Source organism: Taeniopygia guttata, chromosome 8 (genome assembly GCF_048771995.1).
Source record: "Taeniopygia guttata chromosome 8, bTaeGut7.mat, whole genome shotgun sequence".
Classification (NCBI taxonomy): Eukaryota; Metazoa; Chordata; class Aves; order Passeriformes; family Estrildidae; genus Taeniopygia; species Taeniopygia guttata.
In genome coordinates, this window is record NC_133033.1 from 31936038 (window position 1) to 31958500 (window position 22463).

The 22463-nt window shown below is 49.0% G+C and overlaps 1 protein-coding gene across 2 annotated transcripts in view; it reads left to right on the forward strand.

Annotated features, from left to right (window-relative positions):
* Window positions 1-22463, forward strand: part of TNR (tenascin R) — a 76812-nt gene that overhangs the window by 32333 nt on the left and 22016 nt on the right. The window contains exons 2-8 of one of the 2 annotated variants that reach the window (XM_030279554.4): window positions 11330-11656; window positions 11792-11885; window positions 14521-14997; window positions 15430-15693; window positions 16487-16602; window positions 19005-19155; window positions 21744-22013. In XM_030279554.4, the coding sequence (XP_030135414.4) occupies window positions 11390-11656; window positions 11792-11885; window positions 14521-14997; window positions 15430-15693; window positions 16487-16602; window positions 19005-19155; window positions 21744-22013 (1639 nt within the window). In that variant the 5' untranslated portion in view covers window positions 11330-11389. Of the gene's footprint in view, window positions 1-11329; window positions 11886-14520; window positions 14998-15429; window positions 15694-16486; window positions 16603-19004; window positions 19156-21743; window positions 22014-22463 lie in introns of both variants that reach the window. The other variant, XM_030279553.4, reaches the window with a different exon arrangement.

Genomic DNA, 22463 nt, shown 5'->3' on the forward strand with positions numbered 1-22463 from the left:
CTGTTATGGTCCAATTTATAAAGTTCTTAGAAATGCCTCTGCCTGAATTAAGGTGCAAATGAGACCATATGCCAAAGTCAATAGTATGGATTTTATTTGATAGCAAATATGAGAGAGAGAGGAGAAGGAAACAATAGGAAAGAGGTGGGTGGACAGAAAGAGAATAGCAGAGACAGAATAAAGAAAATTTCACCCATCTGTGGATCCCACTGGTGTCTGGATGATCCTCTCCAGCTGGTCTTCTGGTGGTGAGGGTGCCCAGAAAGCACAGAATGCAAAGGGTTAATGCAATTCCCACCTCGGGCCGGGTGGGAATGCCCAGGAGCCTCCCCTGGCAGGGGGTGCAGTTGGACACATCTCCGCAGCAGACTCTGGGTCTGTGCCATCACTTCCAAGCTCTCACACTGTGCACTGCCTCTATGAAATTATATTATGCATTTATATCCACTCCTTGATGAGACTCTTGCCTATTATAGGGCAATAAAACCCTAACCTAACTCCAGTCTTTAGCTGGTGCAAGCCCACACTGACTACAGCTATTTTCCCCTCACAAGGATCTTTTTTATCTCTGCAGTAAAAGTGCTGAGGCTATTTCCAGTTTTTCCACAGGGATGTAAAATGGGAAGAGATATGAGTTTTCTCTCTTACCTTCATTAATATGGTAGCCCAGGTTTTCCTCCACATTCCAGCAGAAACAAATCTATTTTTAACCAAATTACTCCAGTCGAAGCCTTCCAGGCCTGCTATAAAAATGACTAAAGATTGTTTTCTCTGGTGTGCCTTGATGAAAGCCATTTTATATCCTTCTAGTGGCACCAGAGGCTCCATGCAGATGCCCAACCAGTTCCTCAGATCCAGACATGTCCATGGGGGATTTCCCAGCTGGCAGGAAGACAAAATCTAAGGAAATCTGGGATTTGAACTGCACATATGTAACATGATTTACTGTGCAGGACCCCCATTCTAAAAGCCCAGAGCAGCTCTGCCCTACATCTGTGAAGCCCTCTTGCTACCTCAAACCAGACAGGCTCTTGCAGGTTAGGAAATCCTTGAGTCACCAGGAGTGGTCACAGTCCTCCTCTCTCCTCCTCCAGCCCCTCTTGCTATTCATCAGAAGCCCAAAGCCAAGAGAGGCTTTTTTGCTTCCTAAAGAGACTTTCAGCCCCCATTTTCTCATCTCCCTGCCTTGAGTTGTCACAAGAGGGAAGACAAGGGCTGGCCTGCAGTTTGGATTGTCCCATTGTGATGGCTGTTGTGGTCTAAGGGAAGGGAAAACTGGGCAGGGAAGGTGATGGGAACACCTCACTTCATGTTGTACCAGCAGCATGGGATCACAAAGGACAATCCTTGCTCCAGCGCTCTTCAGGGATAACCAGAGGTGATCTAGCTGGTCACCTCCAAGGCCCCATCTTTCCTGAGGGACCCACCTGTGTGAGGTGCCATGTACTCTTTGGAAAACATGCTTGGAGGCAAAAAATGTTATTTCAGTGATGGGATGAGGGCCTTGGTCCTAGGATGGGGAAGCCACCTGTGCAGCACCGGGCTGGAGCAGGGTGCAGGGGGCAGTTCAGGGGGCAGCATCCTGGTGTTGGGGCAGCTGGTGCCCACATGGGCAGGGCCATACACCTCCTCTCAGCCATATATCCATGGCACCCATTAACCTCAGGAGATCTCCCAAATGTGCACCCCAGGAAATTTCTTTCCTCCTGCCATGTCTGGGATTGCCACCTCCTCTCCATACCCACAGGTGTGGCTGGCCAGTGGTGAGGAAAGCCCCAGATTAACCTGTCTGACAAAACAGAGTCTGTCCCACTGCCTGGGAGGACGAATATATCCAAACCCAGCCCAGCTGCCTGGGTGGGGAGAAAGCAGTTATTACAGTAAACTCCATATACATTATTTATCAAATGGAGCCTCTGCAGCAGGACTGTGATTCATGGCTCTGCTCCATCTTGCTTGTGCTCTGACTCTCTTTTCAGTGGGATATTGAAAAATTGAAAAATAGAAAAATCTTTGCAGGCTCCTTGTGATCACTGACCCCATGTTGTTCCCCCCCTGAGGAGATCCTGCAGGTCCCCAAAGGACAACCTGGAACAAGCCTTGGCCAAGCACCCTCCAGGCAGCTCCACTGTGGCAGCTTTCTTCCAGCCTCAAATCTGTTCCACAAGTATCTGCTGCTGCTCTTTACATTCCAGGGAAATTACAGTGGGAAAGTGAGTAGAAAATATCAATTATTGGAAGGTTCAAACAGCACAATCCCTGCTGCTACCTGCCAGGTTGCATGTGCATATAAATTGACTGTAACGTGCTGTTTAGTTTGAGTAATACATTAAAAAGAAAGAGAAATCTGAATTTTTTCCAGTATGGGATTTATAAAGCAGGCTGGGGGAAAGTCACAGCATACTCAACTGTGATCACATCAGTTCTGCTTCATCTCTGTGGTGTAAAATTACATGTGAAAGGAAAATTAATGCAAAAATGCACCAGATAAGCATTCCTTTTCCATCCCCCTAACTTTGGGTAAGGGTATAAATGACTTGGCAAACTGAAGAGCAAGTTAAAAAAAACCTGTGCTTATTTGACTTCAGCAGGTGGGCTTGCTTTCACTGAAAGCAAACAGAGTTCCTGTGTGCTCCTGCTCAGTGTTCCCAGGGGAACATGCTGCAACGCACTAATTATGGTTAAAAAAACTAGGGAGAGAGAGCAGGGATCTTCCTCTGCTGGTCCACAGCACTGTTCTCCATTTAAATGTGGTGGGGGCAATTGTAAATGCAGGCAAACCCAATGGGAAGAAATGACGATGTCCGACTCAATTCAGAAGGCTGAATTATTTCTTTATTATAACTACGCTAAAATACATCAATATACTATATGAAAGGAGGATACTAAAACTACATACTACTTTCTCTGACTCTAACACAACCCGTGACCCTCTCAGGAGAGTCCAGCCCCAGGTGGATTGGATTGGCCATCAGGCTCAAACAATCCTCACCAGAATCCAATCAAGCAATCACCCCAGGTAAACAATTGTCCAAACACATTCCACATAGGAAAAACAAGGAGCAGAAATAGAAATTGCTTTCTCTTTAATTTCTCTCTGTGCACCTCTATGAAAAATCCTGAGAGGGAGAGAAATGTGCTGCCACAGGGGGTGGCTGTGTGGGGTGTCAGAGGTTAAGGTGCATCCAATGTGACTTTGTGCTTCATTGCACGCCGCTTTATCTTCATCAGGGCATTTGCTCCATCTGTGCTGGGGGTAATGGGTGGCAGCATTTTGGCAAAGCAGCATCCCAAGGCAGGTTCAGCTGAGCCCCGGGGAGGTCTGGGTTGATTTGCAGACTCTAATGCAACATGACAGCCCAGCACCAGGCAGATCAGCACGAGGACTCGCTGCTGGCACCAGGGCAGAATGCTGGGAGCAAATGGGAAAAAAAGCCCCGTGCCCATTGATGAGAGTGATCCAAATCCCCGTGGCTGGTTATGGGATGTTATGGATGTGAGCTCACAGCATAACTGTGAACTCATGAATGAATGAACCATGGAGGCTCTCGTGCCTGGTTTTCTCCATGCAGGAGTGTCTTGGTTTGAACAGACAGGTGTCTGCTAAGGAAGGCAGGAGTCTCCCTTGAAATGGAAAATGCAAACCCCCTGATGTCGGTGTCGAGGCAGGACCCTCCCTCACAGTTATTATAATTTTTAAATTAAAGGGCTCTCAGGTAAAGATATGGGAGTAGGAATAACAGTTCTTTACTAGGAAAATTTAAAATACAAATGCAATAATACAGGAAACCAACACTGACAGAGTCAGAGCAGGACGTGTCACCCTGTGGGTCAGGGAGGTGGCAGCAGTCCCATCCCAGGGTGGCTCAGCCCTCCTGCAGTGCCAGCTGTGCTTCTGCTGGAGCAGGATCCTGCACAAGGGGGGAGTTTTCCTCTGGAGCTCCAGGGCTGCTGGAGATGGGCCTGGGCTCCTCTGGGAATGCAGCATCTCCCCATGGATGATGGAATTTTCTCAGCCATGCAGGGACACTCAGCGGCCATGGACAGCAGAGATCTCCTGCAGGGAGGATTGGCTGTGGAAGAGATAAAGAAAAAACTGCCCAATGAACAGGAGAGAACTGCCCCACCTCTGACAGATGTGAATAGACTAAAATACACACCCCCAGCCACATCTTCCAACCTGACAAGGAGGATGAGTGGATACTACACTGATCAGTCCTGCCTTATCCCGACATCTGCAAGTCTCTGCCTGTGCATCAGCATGCAGACAGACAGACAGAGGGTTTACACTGAGTGGGGAATGGGAAGAGGTGATAAAGACATGGCTGGTGGAGAGGGAGAAGAAGTGAGGTTTGTCTGTCCTGGGAAGCAGCACCTTTGCAGTACTGTGGTAGTGGAGTCCACACCACACAGGTCCTACATCACCCTCCAAAATTAATTACCAGTGCCTCTGCTGAAGATAAAACTGAAATCATATTTATTTTTGTGCTTACATTCTTGTTGTCATGTAATTAAGTGCTACCATGTAATTAAAGAGGATTTAGAGGGTATTTATGCCCTGTGATGTTCCATAATTGCAGCTAATTTCTCATTTACAGCTTCTAAGCATCTCCAGTGGAACTCCAGGAGCTGCTGGGGCAGGGACAATGGCCATCACAGGGCTTGGGGACATTGTGCAGAGCTATAGCACTGAAGGCTTGCATCTTGAAAGGCCTGTCCCCATCCCCAAATCTTTGTCCAGAAAGTTAAACTCTCCCCAGGCACAGGGCAGGAGCGATGACCCAGAAGCATCTTTATGTGCAAATGGGGGTGCTGGTGAGAACAGCAGCAGGAGCTATCCCAGCTTCTGTCCCCAGCTCTCCCTTGTAAAACTCCTTAACTCCCAGAGACACCATGTAAGGATGAAATAAACCCTTCTCCAGCATGCAGGCCTGCTGAGGGGGGATTTATTTCACATTTCCATGTGAGTGAATATATGGTGGGAAGTGCAGGATGTGAGGACTTTTCCTAGGCAGGCAGTCCCAAAGGACAGGGCTGTCCTGGCAGCAGGGCGGCCAAGGCCATCTCCAACAGACATCAAATCTTAGTGCTCAGAGGGCCAGGTTCCCAAATACTCACCTGTCACAACTCAAAACACATGCCCAGCCTCACAAGGTGCTGTGGAATATTACCAGTATTAGCTGGTAGCAGCTCCCATTAGGAGCTGGGATTTCAGGCACCACTGGACCAGGGTGCTGCACATGGACACAGAGGGGAATGGGTCACCTTCCTGCAGGACACTGGGCACTGTGGGTGTTTCTAGGTGTTCATATTTGTGTCAGAGAAGAGAGGAAAGCCTTTAAGCATGAGCCATCCTGTGCCACACCATGTGTTTGCAGCCTGTGCTGCATCCCAGCATGGCCCACAGAGCACTGGCGCTGGCAACAGTGAAGAGGGATGGGCAGTGGCCAGACCAAGCTCACTGCTAACAGCTTTCACTATGAAACTGGACACACACCTTGGTCTTCAGCATGAAATTAGGTGCCCACCTTTGCAAGCCAGTCACAGAAGCAAATTTTGCACTGAGCAAGAATTCCTTTGTAGCATGTGTTTAAACAAGGTTTGAATGGGGAGCTGGTAACGTACCTGTAAATACATACATAAAAATAATTTGCTCTTTAAAATGCTGAGATAGACTCAGTTGTTGCCCTCAGTAAAATAAGACTTAGCCTGGTGATTCACAGACTTTGCAGGGGAGCAGGCAGGAGGCAGCTGTTGAGGTGACGTGAAGCCAGACGTTCTGGATCCACAGTCTTAATGTGAAAATAAAAAGAGATTCCCCCCAAACCTCTGCACTAAGTTATTACTTGCTTTCCTGTGGCAGTTTATAGAGGCTATTGATGTATTCCATGGCAATTCAATAAAAGAATATGTAATGAAAGCGAGACATAATGCAGGTTGCAATGACAGAGATGTGTGTGAATTTTTAAACTGGCAAAATTTGCAGTCAGTTGGGAAATCCATAGATTTCTTCACCTGCATATAGTTAGGGAAAACTGGTAAAAGCATCAAAGTATTTCATCCTTAAACATGTCACCAGTCAGCAGGGTGAAAATCATTTCCCCTCTGAGGGCTGATGGTGACAGCATGGAATGGAACTGGAAACAACCAGTTGTGTTTTTCTGCCATGGTGCAGGTTTCTTTGTTGCTCCTCAGCTTCAGCCCCATAAGTCCACGAGATCTGGCAATCAAGCAACCACTGTTACAGTGGATTATTTGCTTCTCTAAGCTTTCCACCTCCTTTAATTTCCCCAAAATCCTGCAACAGGCTGTGTTTAGAGGGGTGATAAGGATTGCAGTTAAGCAGAGGGTGCAGTAGGAGTTCATAATGGACAAGAGTTCATTTGGTTTTAAGCAGCAAGGGCCTTCACTCTCCCTCTGGAATTAACACAATGAAAACCTTTTTAAAGAGACAAATTACATATCAGCAGATCAGTAATAACTGGGCTCCAGTGCTGTTTCCCCTCAGAAAGCTGCAGGAGGGAACTGGTCTGCAGGACATGCTGCATCTCTACATCTGCTCAGGAGGATCCTACTGGTGCAGACCAGTCTAGTGACACCAAATTCGTAGCAGCTTCAGCTGCTGAGCAGAATTATTTCCACTGTTTCTCCATTAGCAGCTGCTGCAACGAAGCAGCTTTTTTTTTCCAGTGGGAAAGTGCAAGTTCTTTCCAGTGGGACAGGAAAATCACAAGTTTCTTGCTGAATTACAAAGCAAAGCAAGGCACACACCACAGGGTCTGAGAGTCCTAGAATCATTTGGGTTGGAAAAGACCTCTAAGATCAGAATCCATGTATTAATTTGGCACTGCCAAGCCCACCACTAAACTATGTCCCCAGGTGCCATATATTCAAGTTTTTAAAAATCCCTCCAAGGATGGTGATTCACACCTTCCCTGTGTGTCAGTGTTTGATGTGTGCCTTGCCATGCACACATCCTCACCTGCCATGGCTGAAGGACATGGCAGCCAGGAGGGATTTCAATGTCAAGGCAATAAAGATGCTGATGGATGGGAACAATGAGTTCCCTAAACCAGCGAGTACTGCAGCCTCCCTTTGGAGATCCCCAAAAACTCCAGAGCTGGGATCCTGAGCTTGCAATGCAATCCACATCAGTTTTCCAGCTGTGTGATCGCCTTGGAATGACAAGTCTATGGCTGGGAAGCCAACCAGGGACACCATGGAGCTGAATTTCCTTCCCAATGCACCCAAGAGGAAAGCTGCACGGGCTGCCATAGCATGGAACAGGCACCATCTGAAATAAACACTTGGTTTTGGCAGCCTTGAAAACCATCCATCAGCTGGTGGTTTTGGATTATGGAAAACCTGCAAGACACTTTTATGTTGAAAAGTCCAAGTAGGCTCAGAGGCTTCCCACATCACCACACCCTGGGGTCACTCCCACCATTAACAGCAGCGGGAGCAAATCCACCACAGAGGTTCAGCTCCTGCCAGTTGTGCTCCAGCAGGGAACATCACAGCTCCAACCCCTAATGGTTCAGGCACTGCTGGCTGTTAGCAAAGACCTGCTTGCTTCTGCCATGCCGAGGAAGCAGGCAGCAAACTCTGTTTCTTGGTGGTTTGTTGGTCAGCATTTAGGAAGAGCACGGGCCTGAACTCCAGATAAATCTGATTTTCCAGCTGGGCATGTGCACCAAACAGCGGGGCTTGGGGTTTACCTGGTGTTCAGAAAAAGGGAGTGCAGTAACTGTACATATATATATCTATAGATACATATATATATATATATATACACACACCCACATATCCATCTCCTTGTGCTCTGGGTAGATTAAAAGGTTTCTCACACACAAAAAAAAAAAAGTTCACCTCATTTTCACATCTTTAATGACTTCAAAAACATTTTAATACACAATATATGGCCGAAGAAACAAATATTTTCCTTTCTCAAGCATCTTCCCAGGCAACATTTGACTTCTTTTTTGAGCAAAGCAATTCATCAAAACTGCCAAGAAAACAGAAATATTGTTGGACCATCCAAATATTAAACTATCCCCACAAAATGCCACAGATAAAACTGCTGGCATCATACTCATTGTGTAGACCTAATGTCTCTGCACCCATCCTGGAAAAGGTCAGTTTGTATTTGCTACATTCACGTTGCTAAATTATAAAAAAAGGGCTGCAGATGCTGCATTTTGGGGGGGATGCTGTTCCCCCCACCCCCCAAACCACTGCCACAACATTAATGACTTTCTCAGCACAGCTGCTCTGAGCATCCACACACACAGGTTTCCTTTTGCATTCATCCTTATAAAGCTGCTCACACAGATACAGCCCATCAGCAAAATGTAAAAATAACTGAAAAGATATAATTAGTGTGGATGCGCTGTGGATTTAATAGGGTTTTTATATTTCTTCCTTTGCTGGCCCATAAGGCACAAATCCTGGATGGAGAGAGGCTGATTGGGAGGGAAAGAGAGAGCTTTGCTGTGGTATATGTTTGGCAAAACCCTCAAATATTTTTCTCAGTTTTCTATTGCCTGTATTTTTTATTGAGCACCACAGAGAAATTGCAGCAGATTGATTCTTTCACAGCTCCCCATAGTAGAAATGATTTGGAGCCAAAAGCTCAATGCCTGCCAAACTTCATAATTAACTGCAATAACTCTTTAATTTGAACTTTAATTCAAATACCCATGTTTTAGGAGGATTGTAGGGGAAAAAAAAAAAGGGCAAAACAAACCAAAGGTAACCAGTTCTGGTAAAATATAGAAGCAGCCCCAAGCTTGTGCTGTGCCACAGGCAACTGGAGATCAGCTGTCCTATCCTGGTCACACAGAAGCCATTCGGGGATGGAGAGGCATTGTCCCAGTCCAGCAGAAAGTTGAATGAGAAGGACATTGACATCAGACACCAGGAAAGTGACAGGCTCAAAGCTGCCTTCACTGCCCTGCATGGGAGGTTTTCCAAGGCCACCTCTAGGGATGAAGGGATCAAAGGCCACCAGCTGAACCTGGGGACAATAAAGGTGTAATTAAAAAAAAAAACTAAAAGCGACCTAGGTAAATTTGCTCTAACGCAACCAATTTTACACATTAAATGACACAGAAATTGGCTTCTTTTCCTTGTGAAAGAGGAATGAAAAATACAGTCCTGGATCTGTTCCCCCAGTCAATGGTTTTTAATGGCTCTGTCACTGCAGTGTAAGCTGGACTGGGAAGCATCAGGAAAATGAGGAACCCAAAGGAGGAATGTTCATGCAACTTCTCTTCCCAGGTACACACGATTCAAGCTGTCAGACTGCTCATGCAGCCCCAGAGCTCTCCCAGCCCACCCTGGCTGAGCTCCTGTGAAGGGCCCTTTAGGGAAAAGCAAACTGTTGACATGAGGAGCAGGAGATAGAGCGGGACCAGAGAGGAAATGGAGATGACAGAGCTCAGGAATGCATTCACAAATTTGGCAGGGCCTCAGAGCTGTCAGCCCAAGCCTCTGGGAAGAAGCTGAGGATTAATAGGGATGTCTGGCCTGCTCTGGGTTGGAGGACACCAAAGAGCATCCACCTTGCCCTATGGATCAGCCTGGGTCAGCCTGAACCACGGTGACTTTTCACCATTTCACAACCAAGAGCCCAACCAGTGATATTACAAGAAATTTTAGCATCGTGCCCCAGGGATGCCAATGTTCCCACAGCATCATGTCCTGACTAAGGGGCAGGAGGGGAATGCTGTGACTTGCTGCTCAGAACCTGGGCAGCTGTAATGAATGCCCTGATAAAGAGATTCAGATCAATAAAGCTGGCAGTTCCTACAGCAGATGAATGGCTTTCGGTCTGTGGGTTACAGCATCGTTAACTGCCCAACCACCCTGCTCGCTGTCATTAGCGAGCAATCGCTGCGTGTATCTGCTCTCCCTCCTTCATCCACCATCCATCTCCCACTCCCTCATTCCTGCACCCACACAGAACCCTTCTCCTCCCATCCAGTTGTGCTCACAAACAGGCTCTGATGTCTCTCTTGAGGCAAGCCGGATCCGCAGAGGGGGAAAGGAAGGATTTCATTTCCCCGTGCCTAAACTGTTCCTGTAAATCCAAAGTTTTCCTCTGAAGCACTGGCCTGACTCAGAGCAGCTGGCCCATGGCCACAATTACTTCCACTCTGAGCACATACAAGAAGCCAAGTGAGAGGCCAGGGAGGGGTGATTTGAGCACCAAGGAGTCAATCAATCAAAGGCAGCCGATGTTCATTAGTCCCTGTGCCTTCCCCTGTCACGGCTGCCCCATTATGCAGGGACAAGGAGTCTCTCCATGGGCCAGCCAGGCCACCCAGGAGCCAGCAGAGAGCCCAGAAGGGAGAGGAGGACTTGAGGGAGTCAGGGTCTGAGAATGCAGCTCCAAATTGCCACTTACAGAGCCTGTCTTCTGTGAGCATGGTGAGAGCCACCCCATTGCAGAGTTATTTCCATTTTTCTAGCTTTTCCTAAAACTAGGGGAAAAAAAAAAAAAAAAAGAAGAGACCCTACCAAAGGAGTTCCAGGTGTTGTTCCAGGAGAGAAACCAGCAAACATATATTTTCATTCAGCAGCAGGGTAATGGGCAAGGCAGGGATGCTCCCCAGGGAGTTGGAGAGAAGCTCCAGAGCATGAGGGCCTTTAGAAGGAAGAGACAGCAATGGCTCAAGGTTTGGCAGAAGGTGGTAAAGTGAGATGTGCTAAGTGGCCTAGAGATGATACCATGATAGCACCAAATTAATTGTTTCTTAAATAAAAAAGCAATAACAAGAAGAATCTGTCTTTATCCGTGCTCAAGGGCTATGACAAGATCTTCCCACCAGCCATGGGTTCTATTCAGGGTTGATTCAGGCTCCACCAATGTCGCAGCTGGGACAGCCATGATCCACAGAGCATCACCATACAATTTCAGAAAGCTTCAGCCCATACAGAGCACCACCTTACCAGTCCAGATGGCTTCAAGCATCAGCCCTTCTTGTTCTTTAGCCCAACCTTTTATCCCCTCATGTTGATGCATGGCACCTGTGTGCCCTCTGCTCCCTTTGGTGGTTGGTCAGTGCTCCTGGGCACTCCATGGCTCATTGCTGTCAGTGCTGCTCACCTGTTTCTCACAGCTGTGCCCACTGGGAATAAGGCTCAGCCCAGCCCCACTCCCAATTACCCTAAACTGTGTCCCTATACACCAAAGCCAGCAGGATTGCAAATGGGTCCAGTTGGTCCCATGTGTGTCTCGACAACTGCCAAGAAGGATTTACCTCTCTGTGCTGAGCATAGTTTTGAGGCTAACACCAGCCACGCTCTTTTGCTTCTGTGTTCCCAGGTCCTCCCCATTCTTGGCTGACCAAGACTGGCTTGGAAGGCTCTTCTCTCTCCCAGGAAAATGGGGGTTGATGGTGAAAACCCAGTCCTGAGGAGTGTGGTCATCAGCTTCAGCTTGCTCCTGCTGGGCGCTGTCCTCAAGCCTTTCGAGTGCCGTCTGGAGATGACGGCAGAGCCGGCCCAGAGGACAGCGGTGGATGAGGCAGGTGGCCTCGCCAACTGCAGCCCACCTATCAAAGAGCAGCCCATGGTCTTCCACCACATCTACAACATCAACATCCCGCTGGACAGCTGCTGCTCATCCATGTTCAAGTCTTCGGCCGAGGAGGTGAGTTCAGAAGACGAGCGGCTGGCAGAGTACACGGAGCAGACCTCCGACAGCGAGAGCCAGGTCACCTTCACCCACAGGATAAACATGCCCAAGCAGGCCTGCAAGTGCTCCACCTCCCTCCCATCCCTGCAGGAGCTGCTGAGCAGGATTGAGATGCTGGAGAGGGAGGTCTCCATCCTCCGGGACCAATGCACCTCCAATTGCTGCCAAGAAAATGCAGCCACAGGTAGTAATGCCATCCTGTTAGCTCTTGCTGGGGACTGAGGGCTTGAGCAAAAGGCAGGAGAAATAATGCAAAACCTGGTGGTGCCACTCAGAGTAGTGACAGAGGAAAACCAATGTTTACCCACCATGGGGCTGTGGCTTTAGTGAAAAAAAAACTTAATTTAAGTCCTCTAAGTCAGGAAAACCCCCGGGAGGGCTTTGGTCACTCAAAAGCCTGTGCCACACTTGCTGCAAAAACTCTGTGATGTAGAGAGAGCTGAAACCCTTTACAGATGGAATTACAGCTGAGTAGGGGTGAGCAGGGGGATCTCCCAACTCTGCAGTCCTCACAACACTCTTAGACATGTGCCACTGCCTGTGGGACAGGGAGCAGAGATGCTGCTGATGCTCTCCTAAGCTGTCCCTGGGCTGAAGGCAGGGCCATGGGAGTTGGCAATAAGCCCTTTCACCTTCTCTGAAGGGGGAGTGAACATATCTGAAAAGCTGAGTTAAAAAAAGAATTTAAAAATACATTAAATAAGCAAACAAATCCTTAAAAAAAAAAAAAAAAGGCACAATACCATCAACATGATATTTCACCTGAATAATAATATGTGCTTTTGTGGAGACCTCCAAGAGGTCCCCCTAGGGTTACTCCATTAAAGGCAACCCCTTGTTCCACCTCAGCTGGCTCTCAGGGTCAGGAAAGCAGCACTCAGCTGAAATGAGATGGGTCAGGAAGGTTTGGGCTAGCAGCTGCATTTCCATGGTCCAGGAGCCAGCATACTGATAGTTTTCCTTGTCTCAAAGGGCATCCATCCCAAATGCAGCCCAGCCCTGCTCGTGGCTTCAGCACAGCAGGTTCTCCTTGCAAGGAGAACCACACAGGGCATCTTTCCAGGGGAAAACTGCTTTTCACACCAAGAACAGCAGCAGAAAGGAACAGAAAATTAAAACCAACCCTTTTACCCCCAATAGTCACTGTATTTTTAATTTTAAAGTTTTGCAGCTATTAGAGGATTTTTCCAGTGGTACCCCACCACCTCTGTGTGTAGGACACATCAAAATGAAATAGGTGCAATCAATCCTGAGGTCAAGAGTTCCACCAAAGTTGTGTTGGTCAGTGAGGGAGAAACAAGGATTGACAGACAGCAGGGTGGCTTGGGCTGGCATCTATCCTGTGGCCAGTGGAAGTCAATGTGTTCCCAGCCATGGCTTCAGTCCACATCCCTCACAATGCCACATCCATCAGTTGCATTAATAACTAAAACAAAACAGGAAACACCAGTCTGTGCAAAGTGAGGGTTAAAATCATGTAGGAAATGCTGTGGGAAAAACCTGTTTTAAAGGAATTAATTTGAAACTCTGATGGGCCTATTTGGGTTACTTGCAATATGCATAGACAGTCCCATTAAATATTCATTGCTTGGTGAAGTCCCCACTCCCATCACAGATGTGCTGAGCTAAAACTGGAGTAATTTAATTTATTTTTACCAGAGTTGCTTTCAATTCACTGCACTGCAAAAGAACCGGGATCCCCACCCCACCACCCAAGGCAATTTCCCTGAGGAAAGCCTCTTTTCTCCAGCACGCTTACAAGCATCCTCTCTCATCTTTTGATAACTCAACTAGAGGCTGACATCTGAATAGATCCTGACTGGCATTCCCAGTATTTGCAGTTGGGATGGGAATTGTCCTGCAAAATAACCCAAATGTGTCTGTCTGGCACAGCATGTAACTGAGCTGCTTTTACATGTACATCTGCTACATCCCCCACTGGAAAAGCTGCTCAGAAAGGTCAGCTAGGATGGAAAATTTATCTGGGGACAGAGTCTTGGGGGTCTTCAGGGTGCAAAGATTTCCCACAGTTTGGAGGAAGCACAGAAAGGGTTTCTGTTCCTCCTTGGTTCACATGAGGAAAAGCAGTGCAAATCAGCAAGGAAAAGTTAGCCTGCCTGGGATAAACCCTTTGCTGGAGCAATGGCTCTGTTTCAGGGCAAAACAGGGGAGCATTAGTAGTGTCAGTGACTGGTGCCTTCATCCCCATCATCCCTCCTCACCCCAGAGTGCAAGGCTGCCAGGTAAAGAGGGCATTAGAAGTGCTGGCCCCAGAGCCCATGTGCCATCCCTGCTTTTCCATAACCTCAGTGTGCCCAAAGCCAACAGTTCTGGCTTAATCAGGTTCACCAGGATAGGGATGAAGATGATGCCTTTGGGTACATACCTACTTTGTGCAGGAGAGAGAGAAAGCAGCCAGGCATCTCTCATCTATAAAAAGAAGTGGGCAGATGTGAGACCAGAGGAGTCACGGCTGGTGCAGAGGGTTTGGCCAGAAAAGAGTTTTTTCTCAGTAAGAGGTCTAGGGAAGTTCCTATCAACCGAGTGCTGAGCTGGAGAGAAACCAAAGGGAGCACCTGCACCACCACAAGGCTGACAGCACCCAGAGTATGGGGGCCACTGCTCCCTAGGGAAAGACCCCACCAATTTTCCCCTTTCAGCCCTAAAGCCACCAGCGTCATGCTCAGAGGGGGAGCCATCCCCCGCTTGCCCCGAACCTGCCCGTCCCCAGCCCTTCGGAGGGCTGACCTGAGAGCAAAACCCACCTTTTCCCACCTCCCACCCGGTGGCTTCTGACCCTCGCTCCTGCATCCTTGCAGGGCAGCTGGATTACATCCCGCAGTGCAGCGGCCACGGGAATTTCAGCCTGGAGTCGTGCAGCTGCGTGTGCATGGAGGGCTGGGCGGGCAGCAACTGCTCCGAGCCGCGCTGCCCCGGCGGCTGCTCCAGCCGCGGCGTGTGCCTGGAGGGCCAATGCATCTGCGACAGCGACTACGGGGGCGAGGACTGCTCCCAGCTCCGCTGCCCCGCCGGCTGCGGCTCCCGCGGGCTCTGCGTGGACGGCGAGTGCGTGTGCGAGGAGGGATTCACCGGGGAGGATTGCTCCCAGCTGCGCTGCCCCCGCGACTGCTCGGGCCGCGGCCGCTGCGTGAACGGCACCTGCGAGTGCCCGGAGGGCTTCGGCGGCGAGGACTGCGCCAGGCCGCGCTGCCCCGGCGCCTGCGGAGGCCGCGGCCTCTGCCGCGACGGGCTCTGCGTCTGCCAGCCAGGCTACGGCGGGCAGGACTGCTCGGCAGGTAGGGCGGGGCGTGTGTGAGGAGAGCCGGGCTTGAGCGCGTAAGCCAGGGTTTCGAGGTGCCCAGAGTCCCGTGGGAGCGCCGTGAAGCTTGGGAGAAATCTATGGCCGGCAAACAGCGTCACTTAGGACACACCGAGGCCCCACAGTGTGGCTAACTCCCTGTTATCCCTGTCCCCAAAGACACCATGGACAAAAGTTTGGGAGGTGAGCAAAAAGCTAGTGAGGTTCATCCCAACACGGGGGTTAAATCCTTAGTGCAACACGTTCTCCTGAGCCTTTACCTTGCTGTAGCTCCTCAGACAGCCACAGCTAGCACATAACCCCCAGCCCGTGCCCATGGCCCACCAGCAGAGCTACACGCCCTCCCACAGGAGTGGAGGAATAAGCCTCGCACACCTGACACTCTCCGTCCCTCTGCCCTTCCCACCAGTGTCTCCTCCCGAGAACCTGCGGGTGACGGGCATCAGCGACAGCTCCATCGAGCTGGCTTGGGACGGCTCCGGGGCAGCCACCGAGTACGTGGTCTCCTACCAGCCCGCGGTGCCAGGGGGCACCCAGCTCCAGCAGAGGGTGCCTGGGGACTGGAGCAGCATCACCATCACGGACCTGGAGCCAGGTGTTGCCTACAATGTCAGCATCTATGCAGTCATCAGTGACGTCTTCAGCATCCCCGTCACTTCCAAGGTGATGACTAGTAAGTATCCTACTGCACTTATCTCTTGCTACCCGTGTATCCTGAGGGGATGCTCAAGCTGGCTCACTTTTGCCATAAAAACCCTCTAGCAGCCAAAAGTCAAGCCTTGAAAAAGAAAAAAAAAAAAGTATCTGTATAGGGATATAGGAAAGGAGGAACTATGTCCATCCTCTTAAGAAAGACTCAGTTTGGATGAAAATCTGGATGTCTAAAAAGAAGAAAAAGCTTCCAGAGTTTGATTGAAGCCCCCAGAATGTGGCCCAAAACATTACATTTTTTTTTCCTCAGAGAAAATACTACAATATAACACGGAAGTCTCAGGTTCTCCTCCCGCTCCTGAACAGATGATTCCCCGTGATGACTCCCCCTGATATGGGGGATGGTGCAGCAAGAGGGGATGCTGCTGTGCATCAGGAGAAACACAGTCCTGACCACGTCCGTGATGCACAGAGGAAAACAGGAGTATCAAGCTGTAATGCCAAACTTCAGAGAGATTTCTTGGAGACTAAGGATACAGAGGGCAGGGGAAAAGCAGAAACTCTCCACACCCCCCTTTGCAACCCCAGCATTCACACAACAGTGCAGTGGGGTGCCTCAGTGTCCATAGGTCCAGACATTTCCCTCTTTTCCCTCCAACCCACATGGAGCAGGGAAAAGTGAGTTTTGCTAACAGTTACCAAAAGTTTCCCTGTTTTTGTTGCCCAGATAACAAAATCCCCACAGGGAGCAGGGTGGGTACAACAGCATGTGCACACCCACCCTGCTCTGCTCACCACCCCCCGCTCCCTTCCAGACCTCGCCACGCCGCAGGGGCTGAAGTTCAAGACCATCACAGAGACAACGGCAGAGGTGCAGTGGGAGCCCTTCTCCTTCCCCTTCGACGGCTGGGAGATCAGCTTCATTCCCAAGGTACTGCTGCCACACCCATGGCACTGCAGGGTGTTCCTGGTCACCCTGACAGCACCCCGTGAGTGGATCCTAAATCAGTTTCCAATTACCCCCTTCCCAAAATACCGAGCCTGTGTTTGCCATTTCTGTGCTGCATATCAGGCTCCTCAGCCACTTCCAGCCTGCATTTCCCCATTGGTTTTTGTGTCAAGGCATGCATGTCCTCAAAGAAATGTCCCCCAAAAATATCCAGTGATGGGGAAAACAAAACCTTCCAACCTCACTGCCTCTTGTTGCTGCACCCTCTTTTTCTTTTCAATCTCCTTTGCAATGACTCTTTTTCCTCCTCCTTGCCCTGCTATCTACACTAAGCTCCCCAAAGCAGCCTGGATCAAAGCAAGCAGCTGCTGGCTCTCAGACAACAAGCTTCAACATCCCCGAGTCACACCACAGTTCATTCCTGCCACGGAATTTTAATCGCAGTGACGAGCAGGTAGAAATCGTGCCAGAAAAGATGAAAGGATAAAAATGTTGCCCTAAATACCCCATATTTTCTGTGCGCAGCAACGAAAATTGTACATCAAGTATTTAATCTGTATTCATAATTTCTACACCATTTAGCCATAAGTATAGCTTCAGTTGTACATGGAGCCTCTTTTTAAGAGTATTCAAGGCCCAGCAGTAAAAGAAATGCTGATTAAGGGCTCAATTATGATGTTTGCACTTGTAAAAAACCTGCACTGGAATCAAAGGCAGCTCTGGGCAATGGAGAACTGCAGAATTTGGCCCCAAAGTTTTAAATACTCTTAACTATGAAGTATCATTGCACAGCACAAAGCAAGAGCCCAATTGCCTTAAATAACTCACTTCTCTCCTTTCCAAAGAGTTGCTGGAAGGTTATTGATGTGATGTTGGCTGCATTGTGTCAGAAGCTGAAGCTCATGTAATGCAGGTATAGACCCTGGGATAATTTGCAGTCACCATCAGGTGATCATTCAGGATTAAAGCTGAAAAATGTAGCAATATCAGAGAAAAGCTTTTGGTAGGAAAAAAATAGCTCTTTCAAACATTTCACTATTACTCAGGAATTAAGCTGAACAGCATCCCCCCTGAAGCAAATAAATGCAAACCATTGACTCTTTTTTCTGTTTCTAAGCTTAAGCTTAAAAATACATGGAAACATTTTGGGATTTAAAGGCAGATAAGGTGCAAAAGGATGGCTGTTTCTGGATGCAGGGTCTTGGGTAGGGAAGGGATGTAACTCACTGAGCTTTAAAGTTCTCAAATTCATGAGTTAAGACATAGAGTCACAGTCATGTTCCTGCCCATCAGGTGCCAAAATTGGCCTCTTTTGAGTCTCCATAATTGGCTTTTCCCCTAAAATTAGGCAGAGGGTGCTGTGTCCTTCACTGCCCTGCAAGCAAGGCTTGCTTGGGTACATGCCAAAACATTGCCACACCTCAAACAAACCCAAAACCCATTCCCAAAGGTTAAAAACAACAGGGTTATAACTGCAGCATCACAACCTCTCTGAGAAAAATTGACCTCCCTGTCTTCCCAAAAACTGGGTGAGGAAATGCTAATTTGGTCCTCAGCATCCCAACGAGGATGCTTGCAGCTTCCTGCAAAGCTCTTTCCACTCTCCTTCCATGGTCTGTGTGATGCTCTCACCCCCACAAAAGCTGGGTCAGGCAGGATTGCCCATCTGCTGCCTGCACTGGGGATGGGGTGGGAGAAAGACAAAGAGAAGACAGATTTAGCAAAGAAAATTAGGAAAGGTAAAATGGTAACTGATGGCTAAAATGGAAGGTTTCCTGTTTAATGAGAAAAGCGATGAATATTAATTGAGAGTTTTGTGCAAAGATTTGTTTAGTATGTTATTAGTGAAGACAGCAGCAAGAAAAGATCCTTTGTCCAAGCACTGGCAGGAAAGGTGACATGTGCAGTTGTTTAAAGCCTTACAGTTTTTCAGGGAAAAACCAGAAGGCATAAATGAGTGTACTTAAGATGGCTAAAAAGCAGGTGACAGCAAAATAAAGACCTCACAGCTTCATACCTATACATCAACAACAAAAGGCTCCTGGCACCTGAAGAGCAGGGAAAACAAGTCTAGCTTTGGTTTAATCATATTTCCTCTTCTGGAGAACAGCAGAGGCACAAATGGCAAAATACAGAAGTTGGGGAGGGAGGAGGGATGGGGAGGATTTTGCAGCTCCACAACAGGAGTACTCCACGCTCGGTGGGTGACTTCATCCCAGATCTCTCCCTCCATGCTGGGGTGTGCCAAGGTGATGACATGATTTGGGGATCCAGAGCAGGCTGTGGAAGGATGCAACATGGGGGGTACCTCCTCTTTGTGCATCAGCGCCCCCCAAAACACCAGCTGGTGGGGGAGGGTTAATGCATATTTCATTCCCTGACAGAATAATGAGGGTGGTGTGATTGCCCAGCTCCCCAGCACCGTCACCACCTTCAACCAGACGGGGCTGAAGCCAGGGGAGGAGTACACCGTCACCGTGGTGGCCCTGAAGGAACAAGCCAGAAGCCCTCCCACCTCTGACAGCGTCTCAACCCGTGAGTGAGCCTCACCTGGGGGCAGCACAGCAGCGCTCAGGGCTTGGTCCCAAAAATAAAGTCCCATGGGCAGAGATGAAACTTGCAGCAAACATTACAGCGACAGCTTCTTCATGCGGTATTTTGTCCCTCTCTCCTAAATTGCCCCAAGTGCAGAAACTGTGGTGAGGTTAATTGGGTTGGGATGAAGACTCAGTTCTGCTTTTATTGTATATCTGGAGAAATTATTCTTCTCTGCTAATCTCACATTTTGGAGGATGTATGCCCTCAAGAAATATATCTACAAATGCATTACTTACTTATAGATTAAAACTACTACCTGCTTTTGTGCCACTAAATGCCCTCAACTCCCTCCTATTCAGGCAATCAGGCAGCAGGGCAGGGAGCCAGGAGCAACAGCATGTCCCTTCCACACCAATTTGTTTGCCCACTCACTGGTTCATCCTGCAGACCAGAGGAAAATTCAGCTCTTTTTGCTGAAGGAGATGCAGTGATGAGCAGAGCTCACGCGGGAGAAGAGGCTCTTCACACCAGATCTGTTGCAGTCTGCCTTGAAAGGCAGACAGACATCTCCTGGCTCCACCTGAGCTGTTCCAAGAGAAAACAGCACAAAAAGCCGCCGGAGGGTTGTAATAAGGTGCTGCTAATTGAGGCGGCGGTGAGAGCGAAGGGAGGGTCTCTCCACCGCAGCAGTCTGTTGCAGGTCTGAGCTCCCCAGCACAGTCCTCTCCTCCTGCTTTGCCTCCGCGTTCAGCTCGACGTGGCTTAATAGAGACATCTCCTGGTCAAGCCCGAAACTTCCTTTCCCTGGGAGGTCAGCAAAAATAGAAGCTGGTACCTCAAACTCAAGGGCTGACCTTTGCAGGGAGTGCAGGTGGAGTGGTGGGCTCTCAGATCTGTGCTGCGTGAAGGCATCCCTGTTCTGGCGTGTCTGCCTTCCTCTGCAGCACCCCCAGAGCTTTATCCCCACCACCCTCGCTCTTCCTCAACATCTTGTGCCAGGATCAACCAGCAAAGACATGGTTTTATGCCACACAGATAAGTAAGTAGATATGGATCACCTGGATGATTGGACAACATGAAGCAGTTGGAGATTGAGGGTATGCACGACATGGTCCTGGCCAAGCTGGACAGCCAGCTCCCACCTGAACATGGGGCTTCCTAGCTGTGTTCTTTTGGTTTTTTTGCCCCCAGACCTCACCTCACTACTCCAAATTCCTCCTTGTTCTTTTCTAACCCTCTCTGCTCCTTCCCACCCCTGCCCACATGTTTGTCCCCCAGAACTCCCAACCCTGAGGTGCAGCATTCAGCAGATCCTTATTATACACTGTCATTTTCCAAGATATGCTGTATAATCGGTATATATATATGGTATAGTCTAAATTACAGACCCAAAGTGGGCTTTTCCACCCACCTTGTGAGCATCTAAGTGATAACACAGGCTGCCCAGCAGGCTTCATGTATGAGCACTGCCATGGTACAGGAGCAATGGCAAGGCTTGGCTCGTTCCATCCATCCATCCATCCATCCATCCATCCATCCATCCATCCATCCATCCATCCATCCATCCATGTAGTGATTAAGTCCTGCTAGACTCAAAGCATCCATCAACCAGGCTTGAGCCCAGGATGCCCAAAGGTTGAGTGTTGGGAGATGTGGAGCAAGGAAGCGCCCAATTTTCTGGAAAAAAAGAGCAGAAATGTCCATAAAGGTCTTCCAGTTGATCCCTGGTATGAATTTAACTAAAAACCTTCTATCTGAAAGTTTTTTTTTGGACACCAACCATAGCCCCACACCCAGCTAGTTATGAAGATTCACCAGAGCAGTTGCATTTTCTCCTCTCTTCCCACTGCCAAGACACCAACAGCTTTATGAGCTGATTCCTCAGTTTAAGGACAAACCAGGAGCTGGCACCGAAGCAGGAACATTTCTAGAGACACTCCTTAGTTCTCAACACTTGGATCTTGTCCTTAGCCCCACATTATTTAACACATTGTCAACACCTTTCAAAAGACATAATACTGTTGCTGATAAATTTTGCCATTGATGGAAATGCTCAGAAAAGAGTAAATTGTGTAGAAGAACATCAATAAAAGTTGTTTGGATGGTTTGACGAGTTGGGCACAAAGGAAAATTACATGTTTTTCAATGCAAAAGTACAAGCAGCTATCTAAGAGCAAAGAATGTGTGTTGCAGTTAGATATAGTTTTATATCCTGAGAAATACCACCTTAAAAAGCCAAAGAAGAGTTATTGCTGACAGCCAGCTCAAGAGAAGGGCATAAGTTGCATTATGGCTGTAATGGGTGTCAATGAGCGAGCTGCTGGGTCCTGCTCTGGTGTCCACAGAAAGCAGAGAGGGTTCAGGAAAGAGCCAGGAGATTGGGACAAGGGACTAGGAACCCATGAGGACCAAACCTCCTAAGTATCTTGGGGTCAGGATCATGTCTCATGCCCAAATACTAATTCCAGCTGCTCTGAAGATCAGGTTGAAACATCCCTGAAGCTTGGTGTCCCCAAAGCTTCCACCTTTCCCCATCGAACTCCCCCAAAATAACAGGTGCCCGTTTCCCCCCTGCTCCCCCACAGTCATCGATGGCCCAACGCAGATCCTGGTGCGGGATGTCTCCGACACGGTGGCCTTCGTGGAGTGGACCCCGCCGCGCGCCAAGGTGGACGCCATCCTGCTGAAGTACGGGCTGGCGGACGGGGAGGGCGGCAGGACCACCTTCCGCCTGCAGCCCCCCCTCAGCCAGTACTCCCTGCAGGCCCTGCGCCCCGGCGCCCGCTACCACCTCGCCGTCAGCGCCCTGCGGGGTGCCAACGAGAGCCGGCCGGCCTTTGCCCAGTTCACCACAGGTAGCTAGCTGGCCTTGCTGGGGGAACTGCTGGGAATTTTTGAGCCTCTGGCAAGCGTGGGAAGATGGCTTGCTGCAGTCTGCAGATGGGCTGTCCTGCAACTGGGATGTAGCCAGAGGAAAAACTCAGGGGGGTTGGCATCTGGGGTTTAGTGATGCCTCTTTTTCTCCTGGCACAAGTGGGCTGGGGTTTAATGTGATGTGCTAGGAGGAAGAAGTGGGATGAAAAATGCAGTGGTTAAGATGCAGGTGTAAATGGTAACACCTGAATGCAGGTGCCTTGCATCCTGTCACGGAGCAAGGCAGAGCAGATTATTCAGCTCACCCTAAAATACACCCCCTAAAACTGCCCTCTGCCCCCACTAAACCTCCACTAAACCACTAGCCACTAAACCTCCAGTGCAAAAGGTCCTCTTTAGGCTCTGTGCCCCACAGGGATGCTCATATAGTC